The 20,360-nt window shown below is 58.8% G+C and overlaps 1 protein-coding gene across 1 annotated transcript in view; it reads left to right on the top strand.

Annotated features, from left to right (window-relative positions):
- The window catches only part of MAP2K3 (mitogen-activated protein kinase kinase 3), a 29,347-nt gene that overhangs the window by 830 nt on the left and 8,157 nt on the right, over positions 1-20,360 (top strand). The window contains exons 2-7 of the mRNA XM_019413222.2: positions 14,442-14,508; positions 14,892-14,940; positions 15,980-16,093; positions 16,270-16,389; positions 17,719-17,835; positions 19,096-19,147. Of these exons, the coding sequence (XP_019268767.1) occupies positions 14,442-14,508; positions 14,892-14,940; positions 15,980-16,093; positions 16,270-16,389; positions 17,719-17,835; positions 19,096-19,147 (519 nt within the window). The remainder of the gene's footprint in view (positions 1-14,441; positions 14,509-14,891; positions 14,941-15,979; positions 16,094-16,269; positions 16,390-17,718; positions 17,836-19,095; positions 19,148-20,360) is intronic.

Below are 20,360 nucleotides of genomic sequence, written 5' to 3'. Positions count from 1 at the left end.
CTCTCCCCTAACTCTCTCCATCCTTGTAGGCCCCACATTGCCCCATCCCTGGTGGGCTTGCAGCCCTGCAGCCTTGTCCCCCAGGAACCTCTCTTGTCCTCCCAGCCTGCCCTAACACACAGCGCCCTCTCCATCAGCTCTCCTTGTCTTGACTTGCAAGTTTCTCTCTGCACTTGGGGACCTCACTGCTTTTTGCTCCCCTGTGTCTCCAGGATTGATCGATACCATGCTTGTCCCTGCTGCCTCTGGGTCCCGGGCCAGCTACTACTAGGCCGGCGTGCTGGCCGTGCAGTGGGCTTGCTCTTGTCTTCTCCAAGTAGCTGGCCTTCCTGGAAATTTTTGTGAGGTGGCGGCTGCGGGCGGCAGCAGGATTTGTCATGCGGGGGTGGGGGTGGGGGTGGGAACTTGGAGGGTGAAAGGGGGATTTTTTTTTTTTTTTTTTTGCAGGAAGAGGAAAGGATGTTTTTGGCATGTGGGAGCCTCAGCAGGCTGGGCTGTGTAAGAGTTCCAAACCGGACATAGCTGTAATGAATGGGCTGCCTCCTGGCTCTCTAAACCTGCTGCTGCCTCACCCCAGCAGCAGGAGTGTCTGTGGGCCTCAGTTTCCTTATCTGCAAAATGGGAGTAATCACACCTACCTTGTGTGGCGTTCTGGATATGATACGAGGTAGCCAATACTGAAGAGTTTTAAGCAAGCATGGCTGAGGAGACAAGGAACTCAGCATGGTGCCTGGCACATAGTAGGAGCTTAGGGAGGGACAGCTGCTGCACCCCCGGTTTTACCATTTTTCTTGCTGGGAAGGCCTCAGTCTTGCAGTGTCAAGGCCTTGCCTCTGTTTGCAGCTGCAGAGTGAGGTGGAGAAAAGTAACACATGGCACTTAATGGGCCTCTGATCAGAGGTTGTTCCTACGTCTCTTTCTCTGGAGGGGCCCCGGCAGCCGGAGGGCATGTGGGGTCCTGGGGAGGGCACGGGTCCTTCTCTGCCCCTGCTGCCAGCGGCTGTGGTGGCTGTGGGCCAGAGCCCTGCTGGCCCGGTGGGCAGGGTAATTACGTCTTACGTAAGTGGGAGGCCGGATCCCTGACCGTTGCCCAACCGCTGTGAGTAACTCAGGAGGCACTCAAGGGGGGAGGTGGCTGGGGAGGGACTTGGACTGCACAGACCTCGTGGAGCTCGGGAACCGGGAAATCATAAGCTTCTCCGTTCTGGAGACCCAGGAAATTAGACATTTCGCTTCTCCAGCTTGGGGTGTGTGCCTGGCTTGGTCGGTGCTGGGGGACTTAGGGCAGGTCCCCCACCTTCTCTGGGCCACAGTGTTTTCATGGGCAGAAGGAAGAGCTCGGAAGCAATGTTTGTCTCTGAATGCCCTTTCAGCTCTTCCAGGGGGGGATGCCTCGTCCAAATAAAAGTTAAAGCTGTAGAATTGTGAAGGTAGAGAGGTCACAGGTGTGAAGGGGAAAGGGACTTTGGAGAGGCACTGCTTGGTCCCCATACGCTGTGTGACTGGAGTCCTGGTGTTGCTCTCTCTGAGCCTCTCTCTGCAGAGAGAGAATTGGGATGAAATTCCATTTTGTGGGTCCAGGTAATAGATGATGGTGGGTGGGTTAGATGGAGGGTCAGGAGCCTCTGCAAGGCTTAGGGACCCCGTCAACCTCTTTGGGGTCTGCGGAAGGACGTGGTGGGGAGCCGCGATACCACCTCACAAAAATCCTGACAGCTACCACTTATCAAGCTTTTTTCCCTGTTCCAGGTACTCTCTCATTTCTTCCTCACAGCCCCATTTATTGAGGCTCAGAGGTGTTCAGTGCCTTACCTGGGTCATACAGCTGTGACAGGTGGAGCTAGGGTCCTATCTAGGACTGTCTATCTCCAAAGGTCTCCCCAGTGCTCTTTTGTGTTCCATTCTTGTTCTAGATGCTTGAGCTGAGCTGCTGGGTGGCCCCCTCTTCCCCGCCCCGCTGCCCCCTGCCAACCGCCATCCCACCGTCCCACTGTCCCAGCTAGTGGCACTCTCCATGACGTCTTTGTCTCATAGGCGTCTCCCCCAGGCCATGCCTGACCCAGGGGAAGGACTGAGCCAGAGGTGATGCCTTTCGTGTACACAGCCCTCTACAGTTGGCACATTTTATATTCACCGCAGTCCGTCCCATTTGACAGATGACAAAACTGGGGTCAGACAAGGGGAGCGGCTGGACTGAGTCCAGAGAGCTGGGATTCTCACCTGGCTGCCCTTCCCGTCCTGGGCACAGGGCCCCCAGCATTGTGCTCTTCTCCACCTTCTCAGAGGAATTTGAACAAAACAGGGCGTGGTTGGCACTTGACCTTAAGGGAGCTTTCCTTTTGACCTTCCTGCCTTGCAGCTGGGGCCCTGCTCCATCCTCTGTGCCACAGGCCTGGGGAGTTTTCCATGAGCCCATGAGACCCCAGGTCCCACAGCCCTGCTGGTCTTCCCCAGTCTCCTCTCGCACATGCCATCTTGGGCTGGGGTCAGAGGCTGAGGGCAGCTGGCACTGGGGCCAGTGGTCAGGGGCACGTTTAGCTGGCGTGGTTTGGGTCTGCTGCTTCAAGCCACGCTTGTCCTCGGGGGTACCACATGTACCCTGTTACTGTCCCCGCTGCACTGTGAGTGCCACCAGTGCGGGCACTTCATATTTGATCTTCCCATGGCTCCCGGCCGCCCAGCGCGGGCACTGAGGCTTCAGGAGCACCGTGTCCCGGTCCTGCCTGCCATGGCCACTGTCCCCCCTCAACCCCCATCCTGTCCCATCCCTGCTGTCGGAAAGACTGGAGGGTGACACCTTGGGGACTTCCCCCACCCCTGGCGTGACGCACAGGAAACTCTCTATCAGCCAGCCCGTGGCTCGGGGCCCAAAAGGAGCAAAGTTCTCAGTTGCCTGTGTGGGGAGAGGGCTGGGGCAGCGGGAGGCTTCCGGTGGGTGAGTCAGCGGGCACTGGGTGCTGACTCACCCGCCGGGCATGCCAGCCCAACTGGCTGCTGCTTAAAGGGGCGATGCCTGCTGGCTGGCGGATGGGTAGGGGGCTGTGAGCCCCGACCTCTCAGGTCAACATCTAGCCCTGAGATGGGCATCAGAGGTGGCCCCCTTCCTGGACCTCAGACTGGGCCGGGACCCTTGGGCAGGCCCTCCTGGACCCACTCCCGCCCCGCCCAGGAACTTCCTCTGTTAGGCAAGGGCCCTGCTTCCTCTTGTTCACGGAACAGAAGCAGGTGGCGGCGGCTGTTCACCACCCTCGGCCCAGGGAACCCTCAGGCTCAGATGCGCTGCTGGGGGCTCCGGGATGCGGGGGAGGAGAGGGGGTGCAGGGTTGGCCTGAAGTCCCGAAAGACAGGGTGGGGGTGCCTGTGGTCAAATCTCAGTTCGGTCTCTTTTGCTGTGTGATGTTGGAAAAGTTACATTCACTGCACTCTGTAAGTGATTTCAGTCCCCTGGGCATGGCCTACCTTTCAGATGAGAGGCCTCCGTTTCCTCACCTGCAGAATGGGAATAGGGACCTCTCCTGTCTTGCTAGCAGCCACAAGGATGGCTGTGGACAGCCTCATTCCACCCTTGCTAAGTGTCAGGTAATGGGCCAGCAAGACTGTCCTCAGTCCCTAAAGAGCCCTGGCGAGATAGGAAGGGGGTGCAGAGCCTGGGCTCAGGGGGTAGACAGGCCGAGTTCAAATTCTGACTCACTTCGCTGCTTCCTGACTTCCTCATGTGCCCTCTCTGACCCTCAGTCTCCTTTTCTGCCAAGTGGGAGTAAACACCCATCCCTTGCAGGGTGGTGGTAAAGATTGGAGATAGTGTTTGCCTAACGAATGGCATCTGCTGTTATTTTCTTATTGTTATGGTCATGGAAGGTGTTCATTGATGGATGAATAAGTAGGACCCTGACCTCTGGTGACAGACTCATAAGCCCTGTGACGTGGGACTCTGTGGCTGCAGGGTCCTGTAATGTCGGCAGAATGTACCAGGCCCTTTCCCCACTGGTGCCCGAGCTGGAGCTGGGGCTCCCATTGCCTCTTGGGCCTTCCTGGGGAGGGCCTGTGGGGAACAGAGAGGACTGGGTGCTGGCCTCTTTTTTCAGGTCCGCCTCCCTTGAGCATAGGGAGGCGTGGGGCAGGGAATCAGGAGGATGGGGACTTTCTAGGCCAGCCCCTTAGCTGGTGGAACTTCATCACTGCCAGGCATGGTGCTGGCTGTGGGGATACAGGGGGTGAGCGAGGAGCACCCTGGCTCTCACAGAGTTCTGCCTGGGGTGCAGGAGGAGGCCTTGGGAGTCACGGTTCTGAGAGTCCAGATCCAAGGCCAAGTGTATGAGTGGACGGGGGGCCGAGGTGAAGGGGGGAGCAGTTCGATGCAGGGTTTGCCTGGGTGCAGGGCCTTGGTGGCCATGTGGAGTGTCTTCAGGGTCTCAGGCTGGGTGCCGTGTGTCATGATTGGGTCCCAGAGGAGGAACACCGGGGGGCAGCACAGAGGGTGCCACACAGAGAGCCCTCCCCCGCACAGATGGGGGTGATGAGACCCGCCTGCCTTCCGCTCAGCTCCCAGCGTTGGGGTTGCAGCCTCCAGGGACCACCCATGCTTCCCCTTGGCCTTCCTTGTCGGCATTGCGCACACAAGTCAGGCTTGCTTGCCCAGCTGTGTCTGTAGATGCCCTCCCCAGCACTGACCACGGAAGCCCCCAAAAGCTTCACACAAAGGTCATGAAGAACAGATGGGGCTGGGCAGTGGCAACCCGGAAGGCCCCTCTGCCGCTCACAGACGGCAAGCCCGGGGGCTGTATCCAAGTTGGGAGAGGGTCACCAGGCTCACCCTGAGGGGGCTTTTCTCCTCCCTACCCCCAGTCTCGGGCGCAGGTCCCTGTCACCCTGTCCCTTTCTGGGGTGTTGTGGCTGAGCTGGCATCCAGGGGCCGCCCCGGCTTCTCTGGGAGGCGGTGTCCAGCTGCCCTGCTCGCAGCCCGTCCCTTTCAAACTTTCAAATTGTAACTGTACTGCAGACACCAAAAGGGTATACAGAAGGTACCGCCGTATTTTTGTGAATGAGTGCTGTGTACCCAATACTCAGCTAAAGAAATTGAACGTTACTGTACCCCAGAGTGCCCCCAGTATTGCATCTCCCTTACAGCCGTCCTGACTTTTGTCATAATCGCTTCTTTATTAGTGCTAAGGTATGAGGGGTATGTTTCGGCTCATTGTCCTTCAGAATCCCTAGGCTGGCCCCCATTGCGGCCCATGGGGCCGGCACAGCCACATAATGGCGGAGAGGGGCTGCGGCCAGCTGGCTGGGTTCACGCCCGTCTCCCCCATTCCCGAGCCGTGTGGCCTCAGTCTGTCTCACGGGGATGCTCCTAGAATCGAAACTGCAGGGCTTTGTGACGACTCGCTGCATTAGCCTATGCAGGTGCTCGGCATGGGGGCTGGCTAGGAGTTGGTGTAGACGAGTGTTTGCAGCTGTTACTGTTGCTTTAAGCGAATCTTAAACTCCCGGGCCCAAATTGTGCTGTGCTCAGCCTGTGTAGCGACACCCTGACGGGCCCTGACTTTCCTTATCCGCATCACTGTGCAAGGCGTGTCCTGAGGGTTGCATGAGCCAGCGGGTGTGAAGCGACAAGGGAAGGGCCTTGGATGTCCGTGGAGATGTTTGCGTTCTATCAGGAAGTAAACAGAGAGCTGAGAAGCATTTCTGGGCTCCCACTAAGTGGGTCGTCATTGTTGGTGGTCAGCGCCTGCTGAGGCAGGGGCGGGGGGCCTGCCCGAGACTGCCCTGGGTGTGGGGCCTGGGGAGCGTGTCCTGCCCTCCCTGTCCTTCAGCGGGTCTGTGTCTTAGCCTTCTGGGTTGCCCCATACCTCCCTACTCCAGGCACAGCTTGCCCCACCCCCAACCGCCTGGGGCAGACCCCAAGGTAGTGCTGGTAGAGCCTTGCTGGGTGAGCCTGGGGGGACTTCCAGGTTCGAGGCCCAACTCTGCCCCGACTCCCTTGGTGATGTCCTGGGCTCTAGTGTTCTCACACGAACCAAGGGAATGGAAACACCCACCTCTCAGGCTGTTATCGAGGGTGAGAAGGGATGAGACCTGGCAGATTCAGGGACACCATAGGTGCCCATTCGGTGCTGAAATTGAACTTGAGCTATGTATTAGCATTTTTGTCACCAAGAATACCCATTTAGGTATTCTCTCCGTTATCCCCATGTTTTGTAAGATTTTGTTCCGAGACAAATGATGATAAAAGCAAGCGTGGTCTTTGCTAAGGGAAGGTGCTGCTACCGTTTTGCAGGGGCAGGAGCATGGGGCCCAGCAGTGCTTCCGGGTGGCCTGGGTGATCTCACAGCGGCCCCAAGTGCAGACCTGTAGGAGCTCAGCCCACGCGTCCAAGCAAGAGGAGCAGCCCGTTTCCCTGGGGCTCTGGGAAGGTTAGGTGCCACCAGGGAACGTCCCTCCCTGCCCCTAGCCTCGAGGCGTGGGCTCTGTGGTCTGGGGGCCTCACTCTGCAGTCTGGGGCCCACCTTGGTGACTGAAGGCCTCTGGGCCAGGGCGGCCGCTGATCCGATCCGTTTTGGGCCAGGCATTTGGCGTGCACTATCTTTCTTAGCTGTCATGGTTACCCAGCAACATGGTTGTGTTGTCATCCCTGAGTTTTACAAGTACGCCGGCCTAGAGCAGGGAGTGAATGCCCAAGGTCACACAGGTCTGCCCCGGCCTTTTCTTAGCAACCCCTGACTAGTCCTCTCCTGGAGGTCAAGGTCTTTGCGCTCCCCAGATCATCAAGGGAGGAAACAGGCTCAGGGAGGGGGTGTGGCTTGCCCCTGGTCACACAGCAGCTCAGGTCTCCCGGTGCCCAAGCCTGTCTTTCCTCAACTCACTATCTGTCGGCCTCCACCGCAGTGGCTTGCGAGGTGCTGTCGTGGCTGCGGTTGAGGTGTGGGAAGCCAGGATCTGGTGACCCCGGGGAGAAGAGCCGGTCCAGGAAGTTGGGGTCAGTGTCGGAGTCCTGGTCCTGCTGCTGCCCTGGCATGGGACCCCGTGCAAGCCTCCAGGCCTCTGGCCCCAGGATCCGGGCTGGCCAGCCTCGGAGGCGCCATCCAATTCCCAGCAGGCCCTGCTGCTGAGAGCCCCCACGAAGGACACCGGTGAACCTGGCTACCCCTTTCGGAGGGAGGAGGAGCCTGAGCCCCAGACCCACAGAAGCCCAGGACACAAGGTTTACACAGGGCTTCTTTCTTTCTGATTATTTAATTTAAATTCACTTGCATTTAAGCAGCTCATACACGTGGTTAGGATCATCTCAAAGGTGCAGAAAGGCAGTGTCCTGCTCCTTGGAATCCTCTGTGGAGAGACCCTCGTTTTCTCTCTCTCACAAAATCTGCATTCCTCCTCCTGCGTGGAGAGCACTCGCCCCCCCCCATCCTGCCCAGGGGCCTGCTGGACCCTTGCCAGTTCCCTGGGCCAGTCTCTTGACCTTACAAATGCTGGGCCTCAGTGTCCTCATCTGTAAAATGGAGATCCTGTTCATCCTTGCCTCTGGGGGTTGCTGAAGGGATCCGGCGAGATGTGATTAAATGCTTAGCACAGGCCACACAGTAGGTGCTCGCCAAGTGTCGGCGGCTCTTTATTCTTTTTGTCTCGTGGGAGTTGTATGTTAGGGATGAGTTCCTTGAGGTCGCTTTTCCGGGTCGGTGGGCGTTTGGACAGTGCCGAGGTGCCTTCAAGGTGGTGGCCCTGTGAGCTCACGCGACTCCCAGCAGCAAGGGGGCGGACTCTGGTTGCCCTCTGTGCCCTGCGCCCCGAGAGCAGCCCGCGAGGCCGGGTGAGACCAGGTCTCCCACCCACACCCGCTGGTCCCAGCCTTTCCCCCTTCCCTCCCTCTTCTAGGCCCAAGTCCCTGTGCACTTGCCTCCTGTGCCTGGACCATTGTGGCTCTAGAGCTTTCCTCCTTCCTCCTCCTCAGCTCAAATCCCACCTCACAAAGGTCCCTGTCCCCAGCTCCCTTTATTCTGTAGAGCATTTAGCGCGCATGGGATTCTGTGTAAACATTACACAGATTGGTGTTGTTTGCTAGTTTGCTGTTTGCCTGTGGTCCTGCCTCTCCTGTCGGCCACAGGTGTAGCCCTGGCACGGTTGCCCTGTTGGGCTGGATCATTCTCAGTTGTGCGTGCTGAGTGTGCACCGTGGGTTGCGGGGCAGCATCTCTGGCTTCTATCCACTAGATGCCAGTAGCACCCCCCTGACGGAATGTCTTCATACGTCGCCACAGGTCCGCGGTTGGCGCATGACCTCGGAGGGCAGGGTGCGGTCTGCTCATTGAGGGAGGGACGGATGCTGTGAGGTAGGCAGGCACTGAATCCCCCCCAACGTGCTCTGCAGATGAGGAAGGGCCTGAGAGGTAAAGGGAAAGGGGGTGCTGAGGGCCTCAGAGGCCAGGGCCTGCCCAGGTGACTGGCACACAGCAGGAGATAGGGCAGGGTCATGGGCTGAGCGGCCCCCGTGGTGCAGCCCGTCGTTCGCCTGTGGGATGAGGTACACGGTGCCCTTGGCAGGTGCCACGTGTATAGGGGACCCGTCAATGAGAGAGCCCTTCATCTGTTTCAGGACCTTGGGGAGCGGGCGCCACCGTGCCGGGGACCCAACTGGCCCCCTACCTGGGGGAGCCGGCTCTGTCCTTGGTCCCTGCCGACACTTGGTGGTGGTGGTCCCCGCCAGCTCCTCAGGGGCCTCTTTGAGGGGAGGGTACCAGGGGGAGGAGACTGCAGCCTCAGACACAGGTGGGACGGGCCCGGCCTTGCCGTTCCTGCTGAGCATCGCAGGGCCTCGGTGGGCCGGTCCGTGAACTGGGTGCCGCGCTCGCCCGCGGGGTGGTAAGTGTGGGGCCGGTGCGATGGCTGCAGTGGGTGATGGCATTGAGCATCAGGTGCCGTGCCGGCTGACAAGAGCTATTCGATAGCTGCCTGCGCCGCGGGAGTAGTTTGGTCGAGGCGCTCTCTCTGTGAGGGACCCTCCCATAGGACAGAAGTGACAGGCTGAGTGGGGCAGAGGCTGGGAAGGGGCATCGGTGGCCCTGGGACATCTGGCCTCCCACATCTCCATGGCGGGCACGGACGCTCAGGGCCTGGGACTTTTCCGGTGGAATTGGAAACCACAAGAAGCACCCGAAGTACCCCAAAGTAGGGGTAGGAATAGTAACAGTTTGGGAGCGGCAGGGAGCAATGCGCTTGTCATGGGAAACCAGGGGTCGTGACTGAACACGATGAGGGGTGGGGGGCTCCCTTTGTGAGTGGAGTCTGTGGCAGGGCCCCCCACCCCCCACCGTGGACACAGCCTGAGAGGGAGTGGCACAGTCCAGTCTATTTGGAATGTCCCCAAGGTCCCAGGGCAGGGGTGACGCAGGGGGTGGGGAGAGCCCTCTCTCAGGCTTTCTGTTGATGTTTGCTCGTTAGAGCTAAGCAGACCCATCTTCATGTCTGCCCCTTGCTAGACTCCCACTGTGTGACCTTGGTCAAGGTACCTCTCCTCTCTGACCCCCGCCTCCCCCCGCCCCGGTACAACAGGTACAGACAGAAAAGCACTTTATTCTGTGGGGCTGCGGAGAGTATGAACAGAGTGACTGTCTGGGGCTGAGGGCCTAGTGTTGTTTTGGGTCCTGCGGGTTTGGTTCAGTCTAATCTTTGCATGTCAGCCACCGCTGCAGCATGGCACTGATAGCCTGGTAGGACATGCCTGGTAGCCCTGGGATAACTGTGGGGCCGTTATCCCCGCTGCACAGTGGAGTCTATGATGCCCAGAGAGGTTAAGACACTTGCTTCAGGGCACACAGCTAGGCAGTGGCAGAGTTGTAGTTTGAACCCAGGCTGCCTAGCTCTAGAGTCAGTGCTCCTAAACAATTCCATAGCTGCTCCTGAGCTAGTAGCTGTAGAACTGTGACTTGTGAGACGTGACAGGAGAGAAGCTGGCTGGACACAGGGAGAGCCAGGGACAAGGGGGCTTAGCTGGTGTGATCAGGAAAGCCTCTCTGACTAGGCGAGGGGTGAGGATCGCATACCACCTAGAACAAAGTTGCAGGGAAGAACGTTCTAGACAGAGAGAACAGAACATGCAAACGTACCGAGACAGGCAAGAAGGTGACTTATGCAAGGAATGATGAGCAGGGCCAGGCAGGGGTAGGAGTTGTGGGAGCATGGGGTGCCTCTCTCCACTGGCTTGTCCCGTAGGTCAGTGGCTGGTTTCCTTGCTCTCTGCCCGTGGTACCGCTGGGAGACTGGAGAGGGCCGAGGACACACAGATGCCTGGCACTGTGCCCACCTGTGCCAGAGGCCCTGCAAGTTGAGGCTGGCAGGCTTGTTGTGGTTTGCTGGTGGCAGCCTGTGAACCTCTGTTTGTTGTGGTGACGGTCGTCACATTGAGTCCACACCTGGGCAGCCCCGGGCTGCCTGGCCATCTGGGCCCAGTGCTGACGTGTGTGATGGACGGTGGCAGCGGCTGGTGGCCCGCGGCCTGTTTCTGTGCTGTCTCCATGGCGGCCTCACCCACTCCCTCTGACAGCTGGCACAGCTGCCCCACAGAGTGCGTGTCCCTCCGGACGCAGGCCAGGTGACCCTGACGGGCAGGTAGGTGAGAAGGCCAGGACCACACTCCTCCCACCCACCCACCCAGGTGCTTGGAGCAGCCTGTGCCCTCAGGCCCGCCTGGGAGGAGGGGCAGATGGGAGCTCTTGTTTACTCCTCCCCCACCCAGCCTGGCCGCAGGCATAGAAGCTCCCTTGACAGCTAGGGAAACTGAGGCCTGGCGAGGGGGCGCCCATCTCACGGCGTTCGCAGATCCCGGGGTGGGGGATGGGTGCATAGGCTAGAGCCAGACAAGGGGCAAGCAGGGCCAAGAGCCGAGGTAGTACGGGCACGGGTGCGGCCATGAGCCCCAGGAGACCCCCGAGTGGGTTGTTCATTTTTAACACAAAATGTTTTACTTTCTGGTTACAAAAAGTTTCAAGTGAAGAATTAAAGCCACCCATAATTCTCATTACGTAGGGTAGATGTTTTCACCTCCGTGGACAGGCTTATAATAACTACAGTGACCGTTTAGGGGCCAATCACATAGGCCCACCTACCGAGTGCCCAGCCTGTGCCAGTTACCTTGCAGACGAGCCTGCCTTACAGGGGGCGCGTGTTCTCGGCGCTCCTGCTTCAGAGACGCGGGCCTTGAGGGGCGGAGACGGGTCCAGGGCCGCGTCTCAGCAGGGGCGCCGAGCTGGACTCGGGCAGAGGCTGTCGCGTGCCAAATGCGGTGTCAGCAGCACCGGCCTGGCCAGTGGCCTCCTCAGGCCTCGGGCCCCGCGGCCCCTGCTCCCACGCCAGAGGTCAGCGGTGATGTAGCCTGACCCAGGGCCAGCACAGAAGTCTGACCCAGAAGGCCCCGCACGCCTCGGCTTTTCTGTTCTCCTCTGCCATGTGGAATGTGCTGGGCCCAGGGAAACCCAGGGAAGCCTCTAGACTTCTGCTCAGCACAAGATGGCACAGTGCTCCCCGCGGGGGAGTGCAGCCTGCCAGTTCCTCCCCGGCAGGACGGGGTGCCACGAGCCCCTTGTGGTCTCCGAGTGGACCAATCCAGAAGGGAGTCCCGGCCGGTCCCCTGACTCCCCGTGCAGCATCTTCGCTTCTGAGCCTCGGTTTCCTCAAGTAAAGCAAGGCTGAGAATTCCTCCCTCTAGGGTTGTTGGAACGTCTGGAATAGATGGGAAGGGCCACTCGTGTGACCTTGACTGCTGCTGCCGCTGGACAAGAGAGAGACCCACCCAGCCCCTGACAACTGGCCCCACTGCCTCATATGTAAAATGGGATGAAAACACCTCCCACGTGGGCTCATGATGAGGTGACTGGTTTATCCCAGCGACAGGGAGCGGAGGGTGGTTCCCAGTGAATACTATTTGTAGAAGCTTGTTTCCTGAGGCCTCCGGGTTGGTCCTGGACAGGCCCAGGCTGGGGGGTCAAGTAGCTCTGATGGCAGCAGGGTGCTGTTCTGAGTGCCTTCTGTGATGCCTACTGAGCAGGGGCTTTCTTTATCCCCATTGTCTGGATGAGGATACTGAGGCTCAGAGAAGCATGGGGACTTGCCCAAGGGCACCCAGCCTCTAAGGGGCAAAGGTGGGATTTGAATTTGAGGCCAGAATGGAGTGAGCAGGCTCACTCCCGGCTCTGGGGTTGAGGACTGTGCCGTTGGGGTACTGACTTAGTAGTTGGCATGGGGGTCCCCTGGGTCAGGGCCTTTGGCTGGGACTGTGGCTCTGTCGCCAGCTGCTGGGGCACAGGCAGACCTGCCTCACAGCCAGGCATCTGGAGGGCCTTGGGCGGCTTCTGTGGGGAGGCTGCAGGTGTCTGCCTCCGTCACCCCCAGTGCTCTGCCCACCCACCCCGGTGCACACACTGGGACCCCCATCCCCGCTGGGGCCGTTCTACTTCTCGGTGGTTCATCTGAGGACAGCTGAGGCTGGGCCTCGTCTTCCCTATCCCATCACTCGACAGTGGCGTCAGGCTCTGCCCGGCTGCGGGGTCCAGGCCCCCAAGCCAGGCTCCCAGATGGGGCACTGAGGCCGCACAGCACGGTGTGGTGGAGACTGGATCTGAACCCAGTTCAGAGGTGGCTTCAGGGGCTCAGGTCTCCTAGTGCTCTGTGCACACTCACAGCAGGTGGTACAGGGCCTCGGGTAGTTCCCAGTTCCTTGGGTGGCCAGTGGTATGTCTGCGGCGGCCTCGTGAGGCTGGCGGGGAGGGCAGAGCCGACGGCAGGGCATTGCCTGGGAGGTGAGAAGGATACTCCTGCAGGAGCTGGCAAGTGCCCTGGGAGGTTTCGGGGAGTCATGGTCAAGTCCCAGCTATGCCACCCACATCCTCGGTGGCCTGGACAAGTTACTTCTCTGCTCTGGAAAATGGAGCTCCTTGTCCCGGTTGCCTGGGAGCAGGGGCTGGGGACTCAGGCCTGCCTCGGTCCTCACCGCTGGGCTCCCTGAGGTCCCTCAACTTGCTTTCCTGACTGTGAGGTGGCGTTGTACCTTTTTGGGAGGGTGGCCTAATGAAGCTTCTTCCGCTGTGCCCAGCTCCAGCCGCGTCCAGCGCTCCAGAATGTGGATTCTTCCTTAGGGCACCCAGCCACGCTTTCTCAGCTAGCCCAGGAGACGTGGGCACTGGGCCTTGGAGAAGGGAAGCCCCTCTCCCATCCTTAGGGGTGAAGGTGAGGGTGAGGGAGGTGTGGCCTCGGGACTCAAGGCCTGCCTGGAGCCCTCAGGAGGGAAGCGGGCTTCCTGGGGTGCTCTTGGAGGGGGCAGCAAAGGCAAGAACTTCGTGGGGGTGGGACAGAAATAGGCACCAGGCTTCGGCCTGCAGCTCCCCAGCCTGCCTCCGCTCGGGCTTCCCAGCCATCCCTGAGGTGGGCGTCTGCATTCCAAGGTGACAGATGGGGAAATTGAGGCTCAGAAGAGGGGTGGACAGCAGAGCTGGGATCTGAAAGGAGTTCTCTCTGCCTCAGATGCTGCCCCTACCCCCGCCCCACCAAGGTTAGCAGCACAAGTGGGAGAAGGAGGCTATATCTGTTTCTTAGCACCGCAGGCTGGGGGCTTCACAGAAACTTCCTGTCTGACAGTTCTGGAGGCCGGAAGTCCCATCAAGGTGTTGGCTGGCTGGTTCCTTCTGAGGCTGTGAGGGAGGGATCCGTTCCGGGCCTCTCTCCTAGCTTCTGGTATCCTTAGGAGCTCCTTGGCTTGCAGGTGGCCATCTTTTCCCTGTGTCTCCTCACCTTCCAGCTGTGCATGCCTGTCTCTGGGTCCAAATTTCCTTTTCGTAAGGACCCCAGTCATACTGGATTACAGCCCACCCTCATGACCTCGTTTTAACTTAATCGTCTCTGTAAAGACCCCATCTCCTAATAGGGTGACACTCTTAGGACTTCAACACATGAATTTTCAGGGGGCGCAGCTGAACCCTTACCAGAAACTTTAGGACACAGGGCTTCCGCCTAGGGTGGGAGCACCGGGCCCCGGCAGAAACCTCAGCTGCTCAGACCCGGCCCTACTCCCTGAGGCGGGTGCTCAGTGGCAGCCTGATGTGTGGCCCGTGGGACAGATCTGCAATGGAGCCACCTTCCCGGGAGGCGTACTCTGGCGGCGCCATCTTTTCTCGGGTGGTTTGGGGGGATGATTGCCCGGGGCCCCGTGGAACCTGAGGGCCACTGCCCGGAGGGTCAGTGGGGCTTGAGCCAGGAACATCCCGCAGGTGCCCAGAGGTTCCAGGCCTCATCAGGGCCCTGCCCACACTGACCCTCAGCATCTGTGTCTGCACCTGGGACCCCTTGAGGGCCAGAGGCCTGAGCCGTTTATGTCCCCAGGTTTGTCCGGCCTAGGGAGTGCCCAGGGGATGTTGATAGACTGAGCTGACCAGATGCCTTACCTTCTCTCCATCTTAGGGAAATCCAAGAGGAAGAAGGATTTGCGGATATCCTGCATGTCCAAGCCGCCTGTACCCAACCCTACGTAAGTCCACCTCAGCTTTTCCCCTGGCTCAGCCTGGAGAGGGCCCAGGGGAGGGGAGCAAGCAGGGGGCAGCGCGTCCTGGACGGCCCTGGTGGGGTGGCCACAGGGCTCACAGGCGTCGCACATCCGCTCTGTGTCCCCTTCTCACTCATCTCAGAGATGGGAAGGCGAGGCTCCGGCCATGTCTGTGTGGCCACGCCTTGTGTCTGGTACGGCAGATGCTAGGTGACTGAGACTAGGTGCCTTGAGGAGCACCACCTCCCTCAAGCTGCCTCCCGGGGACAGGACGCGTCTCTGGCTCCTGTGCCAGCCTGGTTTGCTCCTTCTCTCGGGGAAGGATGTGGTTCTCTCCGAGGCTCATGGGGTGTGCTTCCTCCCCACAGACCCCCCCGGAACCTGGACTCTCGGACCTTCATCACCATCGGAGACAGGGTAGGTGCTGGCTGCCTACTTGGGGTGGGGCCTTCATGTCTCTGAATCTCGGTGTCTTCATGACAGATGAGCCCACGCTGACTCTGTAGGGCCTCTTGGAGGTGGCTCCGGGAGGTGGAAGGAGCTGGGCTTGGGAGAGGAGCCTCACGCTCCAGATGGTGGCCGTGTGGCCCTGGGCTGCCCACTTTCAGACCGCCACATTTGGACTGGGGCGAGTCGGCCTGCCTCGTGGAGCCCTGGAGAGCCAGAGCAGTGTGAAGTTTCCTGATCTCAGAGTTTGGGTCGTGGGGCCGCCTGCGTCCACCTCACCTGTGGGAATGGTGTGTGGAACGTGCAGACTCCTGGCTCTGTCCTCAGAACCAGCACCTGGGAACCTGCATTTCACATGCACCTCCTGATGCATGGACACCAGTGGTTGAGATCCTGGTTCAGGGACGGTGCCTCACCCACAGGAGATACCAAGGGTCTCCAGGCAGAGACCCCACTGTAGAGGCATCCCCTTGGCTGACAGCCTCTCCCAGGCTAATTTTCCTTCTCTGACACTTGTCACTGGGTGCTGTCCCGCTCATCTAGTTGTTTATTCCTTTCTTGCCTGCCCTACAGAAGAGGGCCTAGGGCCACACTGCTCACTGTGAGGGCAAGACCTTGTTCTGTTCTCTCCAGGAGCTCACACATAGTAGGTGCTCAGTAAATACTGGTTGAATGAAAGATTTAGTCCTACCACCTGAATGGGCTAGGGGACAAGAGGGAAGGGCATCTCTTGAGCTCTCTGTGCCTGCCGGGGGCATTTCATAGGTGGTCTTACTTATACCTTGTGGAAGCCTTTGGACGTTGGGGCTATGCCTGTTTTGTAGAGGGTGACGTGAGTCTGAGAAGTTCAGTGACTTGCCCCAGGTCACACGGCAGAAGGTGGTTGGTATAGGATTTGAGCCCAGGTCTCACTGGCTGTTTTTAATTTCTGCTGCCCCAGCTCTCTCTACTGGGCAAGGTGCGAGGGTAGGCTCCTAACTTGTGGTTTCTCTCATTTCTGTCCCCCAAGAATTTTGAGGTGGAGGCCGATGACCTGGTGACCATCTCAGAGCTGGGCCGTGGAGCCTATGGGGTGGTGGAGAAGGTGCGGCATGCCCAGAGTGGCACCATCATGGCCGTGAAGGTAAGCAGGGCCCCAGCCAGGCAGGGAGGGGACACTTGGGAGGCTTCCTGGAGGAGGCATGGGGGGCTGAGCCTTGAAGGGGAGGCTGAGGGCACCCCTTGAAGCTCCTTGAAGGGTTGGTGGGGTGGTCGCCCTCTGACGTGTGGCGCCTGAACCGTAACCCTCTCTTCCTGCAGCGGATCCGGGCCACTGTGAACTCACAGGAGCAGAAGCGTCTGCTCATGGACTTGGACATCAACATGCGCACGGTCGACTGCTTCTACACTGTCACCTTCTATGGGGCCCTCTTCAGAGAGGTGCGGCCCTGGTGGGAGGGTGGGAGGTGGGTGCCAGGGTACGCTGCCCCACCCCCACCTCTCTTCTGCACACCTGCCCCACTCCGTCTAGCCTGCGGTCCGCTGTTGCTCATGCTGGGCCCCCAGCAGACACTTGCTGAGCGCCCCTGTGTGCCAGGTGCCAGGCACAAGAGTGAGATGGTACATGCTGGGTCTTGAGAGCTCAGGCCCAGAGGCCAAACTGCCTGGCTCCCCTGCTTCCTGCCTCAGTTTCCTTGCCTGTGAAATGAGGCCAGTAATTGTGTCCACCTCGAAAGGTTGCATGGGTTTGAAGTGATGTGGCCCAGGGCCTGGCACTCACTCTGCCCGTGTGCTTCACCGGCCTCCAGGCTGGCAGGGCGGGGCTCCAGGTAGGGGCGGTCATGGAGGTGTGCGAGGGTCCGACTCTTAGTCTGTGGGAAGGTCTGCATGTGGGATGAGAGAGGGGTCAGGGTGATGCCATGGCGGAAGGATGGGCTCCCGCGGGATGCTCCCTGACCATCTACTGGGTTCCCAGTTTTCCCGGGTGCGGTGGACCCATTTGTGAGTCAGCCCCTCATTATCCACCTGTCTGATTGGCTCAGCACCTGCTGAGTGCCAGGTGCAGGCTGGTCATCCCCTTGCTGCTGGGGGGAAGGACACACACTTGGGCCTCACTGCACGTAGGGTCAGAGTTGGCAGGGAGGCATGGGGTCCTGTGGGTACCCCAAGGAGATGCCATACCTAGTCTTCCCAGAAGGCTGTCCTGAAAGATAGGTGGGCGTTTGTGGGGCAACAGGGTGTGGGGGAGGCAGGGCTTTGCAGGAGAAGAAGGGAACCGTCCATCAAGGCCAGAGCTGGGGTGACCTATGCATGTTGGGGGCCGCAGTGGCTGAGGTCAGGAGGGATCTGCAGGGCAGGGTCATGGAGCTGAGCTGCAGCCAGATCCTGAGAGCCCTTGTTGGGAGGAACATAATTAGGTGTGTGTTTCAGTCACTTCTTTCTAGAAAACTGCCATGGAATTAGGGATCAGATCGGGGAGACCAGAGGCAAAAGAGGTGGGCAAGGGTGGTGGGTATACTACCTACCTAGTAGTGTGGACAAGCATGGAAGGTGGAGAAGCAGAAGCTGAAAGATTTTGGGGGCAGAAAGGGTGGAGCTGGGAGCTCAGTAAATCTTTGTGGGCTGAGGTGGGCAGGCAGACGTGTCTGTAGGAAGGCCTGACCGGCACGGGGGAGGCAGGCGTGTGCTGACGCTGGCAGCAGGGCGGGCTGTCCAGGCCCAGGTACAGCCTCAGGTAACCCAGGCTGACCTCCAGGTGTCCTTCCACAGGGAGATGTGTGGATCTGCATGGAGCTCATGGACACATCCCTGGACAAGTTCTACCGGAAAGTGCTCGATAAAAACATGACCATTCCAGAGGACATCCTGGGGGAAATTGCTGTGTCTGTAAGTAATTGCCTCAGGCTTGGGTGGGGCTGGGGGTCCCAGTTACATAGCCAGAGGCCCCAGCCCTGCCCCAGTAGGCACAGAGCTCAGCCTAATGGTGATAACTTGGGCATAGGTGGGTCCCCAGTGTGGCCCTGAACCTGGGTAACTGCCCTCCAGGGACCCGACTCTCCCACTCTGGGTCAGAGCCTTTTTGTGAGGAGACCCCAGAGGCTGGGGCTCCCAGAGCCACACAGATTTGGAAGATCTCAGGCCTCTAGGCCTTTGTGTACAGGCCTGAGCTTTCTAGACCAATTTATTATCATTATTATTACTATTATTAACGTTTATTTATTTTTGAGAGAGAGAGAAAGAGACAGAGTGTGAGCAGGAGAGGGGCAGAGAGGAAGGGAGACACAGAATCTGAAGCAGGCTCCAGGCTCTGAACTATCAGCACAGAGCCTGACACAGGGCTTGAACTCATGAACCATGAGATCATGACCTGAACTGAAGTCGGATGCTTAACCAGCTGAGCCACCCAGATTCCCCAAGACCATTTTTAAAGAAAGAACTTAGTACTTGCAACTTCCTCATGCCAAAAAATGCCCTGAGACAGCTCATAGAGGGACAAGCTAAGTTGGGGGGAAGGTTAGCATTCATAATGTTCACCTTTTGAGGTTGAACATTTCTAAAGGAGGGTAGCAACCCTGGGTTTGAGCATCCTGGCAGCCAGAGGGAAAAAGGGTGCTTCTCGATCTTGACTACATCCAGGAACATTTAAAACATACCCATGCCAGGGTAGTGAGTCAGAATCTTTGGGGTAATTGTCCAGGCTTCCCCTATGTCTCCCTGAGGGGAATGGCTTAAGCATATAGCCCACTGGTTCTCATGAAGGAGAGGGGCCAGGGATGCTGCAGAAGGGCTAGGTTTTACCCCATAGCCTGGTAGGAGGTGTTGACAGCCTCTTGGAGGGGTCACAGGTCTGGGACTCTGAGGGTCTTGGGTACATCATTTCCCTGGTAAAGGCTTGGTTGGGCCTGAGACCTTGGCCCTCTAGGGTTGGTGGGAGAAAAGTAGGAGGCTGGGTGTGCCTGCACCAAGAAGGCCATGACAGCGGGGTGAATGGGGGCATGGGAGCAAGAGCCTGGGGTAGTGAGGGGCTGGGCCATGTGTATGGGAGAGGGAGACAGGTGGACGAGGGTAGGGGTCTTCCTGGTCTGTCATTGTCGATGCCACCGGAAGTAACGCAGCCTGTCTTTCCTCCTCCTGCGCCGATGCCAGATCGTCCGGGCACTGGAGCATCTGCACAGCAAGCTGTCCGTGATCCACAGAGGTCAGTGCCTGCCGCTCACCATCCGGGAGGGGCCTGCAGGCTACTCATACACGGTCCCGCCCAGTCCTGCAAGGAGGGTGGACCTTCCCCTTTTCCAAGATGAGCCACCTTCTCAGGTGATAGGTAGTCACGTGCCCATTGGGGTCAGGAGCTGAGCCTGCTTCCCAGTCCAGGCCACTGTCAACCTCGCCAAACCATTTTCCTTGGCTTCCGCCCCCTCCCCCCCCCCCCCCCCCCAGCTCCACGCCCCCACATGCTTCCCTTAGGTTTGCTGGTGCTCAGAGCAAAAACTGGACATTCGTCCTGGGAATGCTGCTGAATTTGCTTTGACGTATCATTTATATATTGTGAAATGCTCAGATCTGTAGTTACCATTCAATGAGTCTGTTCAGAGTTTACATCCACATGAAACCCTGGCCCTTGTGAGGATGCAGGATGTTTCCACCCTCTGCGGCACCCCCAGAAACTTCTCTGTGCCTTTCTTGGTCAGCCCCCACCCCTACATACCCCCTGCACCTCTCATCTGATTTTTCCTACAGTAAGTTGGTTTTACGTGTCCTTGAACTTCATGTGAATGGATTCACATGGTCTCTCTCCGCCCTTTTTCACTCGGCCTAATGTTTCTGAGGTTCACCGGGGCTGTGTGTATCGCAGTTCTTTCCTTTTTGTTCTGGGTAGTTCACTATCCCAGACGTACTGTTTTTTACAAAGTTAAATTAGACCAGGCCTGCTTTGACTACTCAGTCGCCATCCCAGCTCCGGCCCCAGGTCACCCCTGTGGTGGTTCCGTATGGAAACTGTGGTTCTCTTCCTATGCATTTCTATCCTGACACACACAGGAAAGCATGCCGGTTTACGTGTGTCTTGTGTGTGCTTTTGCTGGACGATTCCCTGCTGCGTGCCCCGTAGCATGCTCTGTGTGGACCTCGAGTCATGGCGTGGGCTCCGTGTTTTCATGCACCTCTCCTGTGTTTTTGCTGCTGCCCTGTGCTTCCTGGCCGAACCTCCTGACCTCTCAGCATAGACGCTCGGGTGATTTCTGGCTTCTGTCAGTGATGCTCCGCCCCACCAAATCCCCAGCCCGGGAGGACCCCAGAGCTAGAGGTTATAACAGGAAATAGGCCGAGTCCGGCTGTGGGGCTGCCCGGCGGGTGTGAGATTCGCCCCCGGACCTTGTGTCCAAAGTGCTGATGGTGGGCACAGAGACGAGGTC

The sequence above is a fragment of the Panthera pardus genome, unplaced genomic scaffold (assembly GCF_024362965.1).
Source record: "Panthera pardus isolate Hobbes unplaced genomic scaffold, ASM2436296v1 HiC_scaffold_3, whole genome shotgun sequence".
Lineage (NCBI taxonomy): Eukaryota > Metazoa > Chordata > Mammalia > Carnivora > Felidae > Panthera > Panthera pardus.
Note: the sequence above shows the minus strand (reverse complement) of the source record. Positions and strands in the feature narration are given on the sequence as shown.